This window comes from Eleutherodactylus coqui, chromosome 8 (genome assembly GCF_035609145.1).
Source record: "Eleutherodactylus coqui strain aEleCoq1 chromosome 8, aEleCoq1.hap1, whole genome shotgun sequence".
NCBI lineage: Eukaryota > Metazoa > Chordata > Amphibia > Anura > Eleutherodactylidae > Eleutherodactylus > Eleutherodactylus coqui.
The window spans coordinates 28,824,358-28,834,118 of record NC_089844.1 but is presented as its reverse complement, the minus strand read 5'-3'; the positions used below and the strand labels follow the sequence as shown (position 1 = coordinate 28,834,118).

Below are 9,761 nucleotides of genomic sequence, written 5' to 3'. Positions count from 1 at the left end.
AAAAGCGGTTTTACCAAAAAGTAGGTTATTCCATCTCCCTTATTTGCATATTACCTAGAGGAGCGTGTGTGGCCATTTGAGTCTCCTCACTTAGTTTATAGTATAGTTGCTCTCCCTAAGGAGAAAAGATAGCGTTTCTAACCCCCGTCCCAGGCCTCTCTATAGCAAAGCCAGACTCCTCATGTACACTGATTAAAGGCAAACACCCTGACATAGCTGTCTGTATATGGAGTCTGGCCTTGCTTTTAATTCCTAGTCATTGTTACAAGGCTTGTATAAAGAGTCTAACTTTGGCTTGAAGGAATGCTGCCTTCCAATAGGTGGCACTGTGGATGTATTATTCCATCTCGCTTATTTGCATATTACCCAGAGGAGCGTGCATGGCCATTTGAGTTCCTCATTCACCGTCTAGGTGCTCTCCTTCAGGAGAAAAGATAGCGTTTCTGACCCCTGTCCCAGGTCTCTCACTAGCAAAGCCAGACTCCTACTGTACACTGATGAAGGGCAAACACCCTGAAACAGCTGTCTGTACATGGAGTCTGGCTTTGCTTTTAATTCCCAGTCATTGTTACAAGGCTTGTATAAAGAGTCTAACTTTGGCTTGAAGAAATGCTGCCTTTCAATAGGTGGCACTGTGGAGGTATTATTCCATGTCCCTTATTTGCATATTACCCAGAGGAGCGTGCATGGCCATTTGAGTCTCCTCACTCACCGTTAAGGTGCTCTCCCTAAGGAGAAAAGATAGCATTTCTGACCAAAAAGTAGGATACATATGCTGCTATCTGTGATTAGTATTACTCCAAAATTGGGAAATATATTAGCATAAATCTAGTAAGCTAGTCATTGGTTAAAACAAATACCCCACAAACTATAAACCTGTTAACTTTGCCATGGTATTAATACTGCTAAAATCTACGCCAAGTTACTTAAAATGTCCACTTAAAAAAAAAGAAAAAAAAAAAGAACCACACAACACACATCCATGATTGCGCAAAGAAAGTGCATATCCGTGTATTTATATAACCCTGTGTACATTTTCAGGGTGTGAATACAGAGTTTTCAAGCTCCTTTAAACAAAGATAATAATTTAAAGTTGCATTATCACAGTAAAAAGTATCTATCACCAATGTTCTGTGAATCCCTGTGCACTAGTAATGCTTTCATCACCAGAGAATCTGGATATTTCTGCATTCCAGATTGCTGCCAGCACACAGGTAAGAACATTACTTTAAAATAATGTATTTCAGGATGATGCCACACAAGCCTATCTATTAGCGAGTCTTGCAACATGGATTTGGTGTTTAGTTCCAGCCTCTTTGTGGTCTTAAACTCCATTAATTGGTGTAAACTTCGTGTCTGTTACACAGGAGCTAGAAGTATACTTACCAAGTTTACAATTTATTTTGTGGTACAGTATTGCATCTTGTTAGAATTAACATCTCACAACTTAAAATAAAATTTAGTAAGCTGCCATGTTAACCATCAAACTCAAAGACATGGCATCTGATAACACATAGGACTATGTATTATCATGGTTATAGACCCCAGAAGATCTACAGATGTGGTCATCTTCCAGATTACATTTCAAGTCTTAAAAAAACGTGGTTAATTTAGGACTACCAATCCAACTTTGTTTAGTGAGTGCCCGATTATAATAAACATGAACACTTTTTTAGGTAAGATTTCATACTGCATTGCATATATTGTTAAGAGATATTCTGAAATATAGAAAAAAAAAAAGAAGTGAAAACAATTGCCCCACTCAAAAGAAAAAAAAAAAAAAAAAAAAGTTCACACGTCAAAAAAAAGTGGGAGAAGTAGTTTTGAGGCTCCTGCTGGCTGGATGCTGGGATGACATAATATCGTAGGGGCTGGAGGTAAACTTTTGTATCAGTCTGGCAGGGAGAGAGCATAAAACCTGTCAAATAGTTTCCAGATTCCTCCCCTTTATGGCTCTGGAGACCCTATAGAAGGTGGCCACTTCTCTCAAACAAGGCGATCAGAGACCAAAAAATTGGCATCATCTGGCATAACGCTTGATGTAATCTTCCACTTTACTACGATATTCCTCCTACAAAAAAAAATTTAAAAAACAGTTATAATACAACAATCAGTGTGCTATTAAACAATTACTGAAACGTCAGTCATGATAAATACTATTACAGCTCCTTTAAAAAAAAAACTAAACAAAAAACCTTGTTCATCACTTCTAGCTCATTATAATAAGACAGCCTGAAATACATGGAGGAAAGATTTAAAGTTATGTTCGTTATTAATACTGATGTACGATGCTGTTTCTGGCCCGTAAGGCTGCAGCATTGCATTGGATGTATAGGAGACCCCCGACACTCTCCCAATGGCGTAATCTAGTCAATTCTATTCTTCAATATGAAAAAAAAAAAAAAGAGTATACAAAAATAGAAAGTGCCCAGATAAATTCTATAAAATCTGGGGAATGTGGTGTGGCTCATCAACCACAACCCACACGCAAAACGCATTTCAGCAGTTGGTGGACCGAATGAGGTTTTCAACCCATCCAGGTGCCATTTAGCCCTTCACAGGTATGATGATAATATCCTGAACTCTGCAAACTATATTTTCAAATACACTATGTTATATAGTTTACCATGTATACTCAAGTATAAGCTGAGTTTTTCAGCACAAAAAAATGTGCTGTGAAAGCCCCACTCGGCTTATACTCGAGTGAGCTAAAAAAAACCCCCAAAAAACTTCAATACTCACCTATCAGCTGGCGTCTGTGTCCCCGGCACTGCGGCCAGCTGCTACAGTCTTCTCCCTGGCTTGCTTTTGAAATCCCCGCCGTCAGCGCTGTGATTGGATCGAGCACCGGCCAATCACAGCTGGCGTTCGATAAACCAATCACAGCCATTCAGTGATGTCACAGCCGGCGCTCTATCCAATCACAGCGCTGACGTCGGGGATTTCAAAAGCAAGCGGGGAGAAGACTGCAGCAGCTGGCTGCACCTCCGGGGACAGTATCGCGCCGGAAACACAGACGCCGGCTGATAGGGGAGTATTGCTTCTTTTTTTTTTATAACCTAGTATATACTTGAGTATAGCCAGGCTTATACTCAAATCAATAAGGTTTACCAACTTTTTGTGGTAAAACTTATTTACTTGGCTTATACTCGGGTTGGCTAATACTCAAGTAGATACGATATATTGTTTCAAGTAATTGTAACTGATTAGTAGACTTGAACCATGTTACACTCAGGTTTACACGGAGAAATATAATTTGATATGTTTTGTCATTCTCAATAGAAGGGGTTTAAAAAAAATACTGACGCGTGAATCACTATGGGGTGGGTTTTCATAAAACACATTTTTTTCCCCAAATACTCCCTCTATATCGTCCTCGCAATAAGGACAATATAGGAGGGGATTGCCTGCAACAGTGATCTCAGATGCCATTTGCTGTTAATGTTACAGTTTTTATGAAGCCTAGATAACTCCTTTTATGTGGACCCCAAAACATACCCAATCCCATAATTCAGACTCGATCTCAAAATTCAGACCCTTTTAAGTACTCGCCTCTCCTCACTCTAGGCTACTCTTCAGTATCAGGAACTGTTACACACAATGTCTTGATCCTGGCCAGCCTCAAGATGTCATGTATGGCAGTGCCCAGAGATGGGTCTGCAGAGGAGATGTTGGGAACAAGGAAAGGTGAGCAATTAAAAATTAATGCCCATGACAAATATTTGTCCTTAAAAATTAGGACAGTCTCAGACAATTCTAACTATTGACAACTATGGGGGATTTGGTGGTTTCAACCAGGCGTAGAACTTTCTTTTACACACTGCTCTAAGATTTTACATGCTGCGGTTTTGTGGCAATTTTTGCAGAAGCACTGCAAAAAGCAGTGGGTTTGTGAAAGTTGTGCCAAGTTTGTTTTATTAGTTTCACAAGTAACTCTAAAAAACAGCAAGACATCAATTGACATAATGGGATTAACGTGACTAAAATGTGTATGTGGTGTGTCAAGTCTTCTCCCCCAGAATGACATGGTATGGTACATGAGCTTTAGGTATAATTGGGAAAGTTAAACTAGCAGCGTGTTCAGGATAGGGGAAAGGCAAATCACTAACAGAACTAATAGTAAGCACCTACAGTTAGGGCCAGAAATATTTGGACAGTAACACAATTTTCGCGAGTTGGGCTCTGCATGCCACCGCATTGGATTTCAAATGAAGCCTCTACAACAGAATTCAAGTGCAGATTGTAACGTTTAATTTAAAGGGTTGAACAAAAATATCTGATAGAAAATGTAGGAATTGTACACATTTCTTTACAAACACTCCACATTTTAGGAGCTCAAAAGTAATTGGACAAATAAACATAACCCAAACAAAATATTTTTTTTTCAATATTTTGTTGCGAATCCTTTGGAGGCAATCACTGCCTTAAGTCTGGAACCCATGGACATCACCAAACGCTGGGTTTCCTCCTTCTTAATGCTTTGCCAGGCCTTTACAGCCGCAGCCTTCAGGTCTTGCTTGTTTGTGGGTCTTTCCGTCTGAAGTCTGGATTTGAGCAAGTGAAATGCATGCTCAATTGGGTTAAGATCTGGTGATTGACTTGGCCATTGCAGAATGTTCCACTTTTTTGCACTCATGAACTCCTGGGTAGCTTTGGCTGTATGCTTGGGGTCATTGTCCATCTGTACTGTGAAGCGCCGTCCGATCAACTTTGCAGCATTTGGCTGAATCTGAGCTGAAAGTATATCCCGGTACACTTCAGAATTCATCCGGCTACTCTTGTCTGCTGTTATGTCATCAATAAACACAAGTGACCCAGTGCCATTGAAAGCCATGCATGCCCATGCCATCACGTTGCCTCCACCATGTTTTACAGAGGATGTGGTGTGCCTTGGATCATGTGCCGTTCCCTTTCTTCTCCAAACTTTTTTCTTCCCATCATTCTGGTACAGGTTGATCTTTGTCTCATCTGTCCATAGAATACTTTTCCAGAACTGGACTGGCTTCTTGAGGTGTTTTTCGGCAAATTTAACTCTGGCCTGTCTATTTTTGGAATTGATGAATGGTTTGCATCTAGATGTGAACCCTTTGTATTTACTTTCATGGAGTCTTCTCTTTACTGTTGACTTAGAGACAGATACACCTACTTCCATGAGAGTGTTCTGGACTTCAGTTGATGTTGTGAACGGGTTCTTCTTCACCAAAGAAAGTATGCGGCGATCATCCACCACCGTTGTCTTCCGTGGACGCCCAGGCCTTTTTGAGTTCCCAAGCTCACCAGTGAATTCCTTTTTTCTCAGAATGTACCCGACTGTTGATTTTGCTACTCCAAGCATGTCTGCTATCTCTCTGATGGATTTTTTCTTTTTTTTCAGCCTCAGGATGTTCTGCTTCACCTCAATTGAGAGTTCCTTTGACCGCATGTTGTCTGGTCACAGCAACAGCTTCCAAATCCAAAACCACACACCTGGAATCAACCCCAGACCTTTTAACTACTTAATTGATTACAGGTTAACGAGGGAGACGCCTTCTGAGTTAATTGCAGCCCTTAGAGTCCATTGTCCAATTACTTTTGGTCCCTTGAAAAAGAGGAGGCTATGCATTACAGAGCTATGATTCCTAAACCCTTTCTCCGATTTGGATGTGGAAACTCTCATATTGCAGCTGGGAGTGTGCACTTTCAGCCCATATTATATATATAATTGTATTTCTGAACTTGTTTTTGTAAACAGCTAACATAACAAAACTTGTGTCACTGTCCAAATATTTCTGGCCCTAACTGTATACATGTGTGACCATAGATAGAAGGAGGCGGCACAGTTGGATCCAAGGGCAACAGAAAGAAAAAGTACGCTAGTAAATCAGAGACCACTGAAATTTAATTCCCATTAAGAAACGCTAAAAATGTACATTCTCTATATAACTAAGATTACTCTAGGACTGCGGGCGAACCTCTTTAAAGTATTGTCCTCTCGGGAATCCCATTTCAATTTATTCGAAATCACAAAAACAATGCTTTCACCATGAGAGATTTATTTCTAACATGCTCTATTCTCCTGATATTGCAGCTATTGATGACTGGTGGCTGGGCAGAAAGCTAGTGCGCATGCGGTCCTGGGAACCTGGCGGTCAGATTTAAGTGAAAGTACTGTAGTGCGCTCAGCTCTTTCTTTCAATTGAACAAGTGATCCATTGAAATGGCAACAAACAGTAAACAGGGGGACAGAGAGATCAATATCTGCCATTTCCAGAGAATGGAGTATTTTGGAATTAAAACTCTTATGAGGGAGTGCATTGTTTTGCGATTTTTAAGCCTGCATCTCCCGGTGAGTCGAAGTACATTTCAATGGGTTGAATTAAAGAAGTTCTGACAAAAGGTACTCCATTACTTATTCAACACATTTTCAGGTTAAAAATCTTCCATCTGCTAAACCTCAGGATATAGTGCTTGTAAAATGCACATCAGAGATGCACGACTTGCATATATTGTTGGAACCATTACAATGCAATAGAATTAAGTTGTGTCATCGCTTGATCACAGGATGAAACTAGTCAAGATACTTAAAAGGCAATACGTTTGGCAGTCAAGTCCCAATTTTCTACCCAAGCTCTGCTGCGCACTTTCAAAAAGCATCCCAAATAAAACCTTCACGTTCCCAATTAATAAAAGGAACAAAGAGGTAGCAGTCCCTTTCGGAAATCCTTGTGACACATTATTTACTGCTTCTTTTCATCTGGAATGAAAGGCCGGTAGCGTGATCTGATGTATACCACTGAATGTAGTTGTCAATGGAGTGCAAAGCGTGACTACTAGAGACCATTTTTCTGAACATGCTCTCACTAGAGGTTTGATTGGACTAAAAAGAGAGACTGAGAACAATAAGTTTGCAGTTGTTTTCACGCTTCCTGATAAAAATCACCCTGGAGATAAATTATGCCAAATATTGTGTGGTTACAGCTTAAGGCCTCCATGGAGAATCCATAGCGGGACCCTCCTGCCCCGTGGACATGAGGCATTAAATCAGAATAAACTCACCTGCTGTGGGCCGTGCGTGTCTTCCTTCCTTTGCGGCCAGATCTTCTTTCTTCGGCCCAGCGGATGTGCTCGGTACACCGGCTGCGTGCCGCGCCGTATGCGCCGGGCCGAAGAAAGAAGATCCTGCCGCAAAGGAAGGAAGATCTAAATCGCCCAGAGCAGGTGAGTTTAATTCAGGCGTGGGTCTCCTTCAATAGAAGCCTGCGGGAGCCGTCCCCGCGGGAGACCCGCACCTAAATGGAGCATGTCCATTTTTTTTCATGTTCCAGAATTTTTTAAATTTACTTTTATTGACCATCCGGTGGTCAATGCATTCCAATGGTGCACGGATCCGCATGCGGGTGATCCGCTGTGGATTTTAATTCTTCTTTTCCCCGTGGACATGAGGCTTAAGCCCCGCACAGAAATAGGACATGGCACGGTTTGTTTGCCGCACGAGATTTCACGCGGCCAAACCGTGGCCGTCTGCATAGGATTGCGTTTGTTAATGCAATCCTATGCAGGCTTCCAGCAGTGGAAATCCCACGGGTAATCCCGCCGCGGAATTTCCGCTTGAGTGCAGGCGCCCTAAATCTGGGGTATAGTAGTTAGGCGATGAGGCAAAAAGTAGCTAAAAATAAATAAATAAAAGTCACGGAAGGCCTCTAACGAGCAGAGGATTTCTAAAACAAGTATAGTCATAATGAAGACTGAATAAGTAGCTTGTCAAGTTAAAGCAATCTCTTCTAACAGAACCAAGCCAGCTGCCTTCTGATTATCACATTTTAGCAATCTTCTTTCTCTGTGCAGCATATTAAAGGGAACCGGTTATCACTTTCTACTATAGTAAATGAAGCTCGGTGGTAGAATAATTACCTACACCTGTTGACAAAACCTACATGCCTCCTTATATGTGCCTTCTTGAGGAATCTTTGTTTAAAAAGTTCCTTCACCGTATGTAAATCATGCAGACCAGTTTGGTGCGCAGGCTGGACTAGCTACCTAGTCTGCCCCGCTCTTTTCCTGTGATACGTCATTATGCTGCGGTTCAGAATCGTCCCCCGTAGCACGTACTGATGAGCACACTCTTGTGGGCAGAATCACTTTGCTCATTGATGCATACCTGCTGCGACATTTTCAAGTACCGTGTGGCTGATGTAGTATCGGAGAAGAAGAGAAGGGGGGGGGGGGGGTCTGAAGACTAGTGAGTCAGGCGGCCCACCCACCAGGAGGCGCGGGAATTTTGTATTTGCATTCTTGAGGAATCGTAAAATGAGCCATGGGAAAGTAAGCTTTGTAAACAGCTGTTAGTAATAATTCCAGCACTGGTTTAGTTTACTAGGGTAAAAATTAATGATAGCTACTATGTTAAAAAGGAACCTGTCACACTTCTTTCTTAGGACTTGATGACTTTCATATTCTAGTGAAGCTTTTTTTTAAAGACATTTTGCAAAGCCAAGTATTTACATAAATCTTTATATTTTAACATAAATGGTTGGGTCTATCAGACACAAGAGACATGGTCCACAGCCCATTAGCCCTTGATCTTTATATTTCTATGAAGATTTTCAATGAGATTTTGTCTACTATGTGTTATCTTCCTTACTTTACTGACTCGAGGTACAATTACAGAAAGAATCAAGAAACCCAAATGCGACTAAATACTGTACAGTAGCACCCACTGCACAAACCACAATGCATATTTGAATCTATCCAGCACAAAGGATTATGAAAAAATGAAAGGTGACAGAACTGATTTAAGAGGTCGCAATTACTGCTTTTACATGCGTTTTTCTTTGGTCTATTAAAGATCATTTTGGAAGAAGCACCACAGGAATAGTAGAGGGTAGGGCCTCGTACAGAATAGTACTGCAAGCGGTATCGGCCTTGTGAGTGTGCTGAAACTGCTTTACAACGAGCAAAATGGACCCTTCAGTTGAAAAGGGATATAAAATGGAAAATGAAAAATGTAAGTAAAACATCATTCCACGGGAGATGGTGACTTCTCCTTCAATGGAAGTCTTCAAACAGAGGCTAGACAGACATCCGTCTGGGATGATTTAGTGTTCCTGCATTGAGCAGGGGGTTGGACCTGATGACCCTAGAGCAGGGGTCCCCAACTCCAGTCCTCAGGGACCACGAACAGGTCATGTTTTCAGGATATCCTATGGAACGAACACCTGTGGCAATCTCTGAGGCACCAACAATAATTATATTATCTGTGCAACACTGGGGAAATCCTGAAAACATGACCTGTTGGTGGTCCCTGAGGACTGGAGTTGGGGAACACTGCCCTAGAGGTCCCTTCTAACTCTACCATTCATCATGCAAATCATACATTCCAAAACCCAGGTATATTGTGTTTGCCATTAGGTCTATATTCTTGTAAAAGCATGCTTCTTTGACTAAATTCACTCTGTTTGAAATGTCAATTTGGCATATGTGCCAGGAAAGCTCCTGGTGCAAACGTCAAACATATCCCCGGGCTCCCATTCACTGCTGTGTCCTTTTCGCCTCTGTGGGCTAGTGTATGTAAGGGTGGTTTAATATCCGAGTTGGGGGGTTCTGCTTTCCTGCTCCTTTTGGGGAGCAGGAAAGGGGAATCCCTGCAGCCTAATGGCTCCATCTCATCTTGAACCTGAACAGCGTCGGGCGGACTCCATTGACTATAATGGGGTCTGTACAGTTTCCACTCAGCTGCCGGACTTTGGGACAGATGAAAAAGTGCTACATGCATGCAGCGCTTT

General features: G+C 41.6%; 1 protein-coding gene across 4 annotated transcripts in view; it reads right to left on the bottom strand.

Moving 5' to 3' along the window:
• Positions 1 to 983: 983 nt before the first annotated feature.
• UBE2F (ubiquitin conjugating enzyme E2 F (putative)) overlaps positions 984 to 9,761 on the bottom strand; it is a 200,024-nt gene continuing 191,246 nt past the window's right edge. For all 4 annotated transcript variants that reach the window (XM_066575363.1, XM_066575362.1, XM_066575365.1 and 1 more), the window contains one exon: positions 984 to 2,071. In XM_066575363.1, coding sequence (XP_066431460.1) covers positions 2,021 to 2,071 — 51 coding nt within the window. In that variant the 3' untranslated portion in view covers positions 984 to 2,020. The remainder of the gene's footprint in view (positions 2,072 to 9,761) is intronic.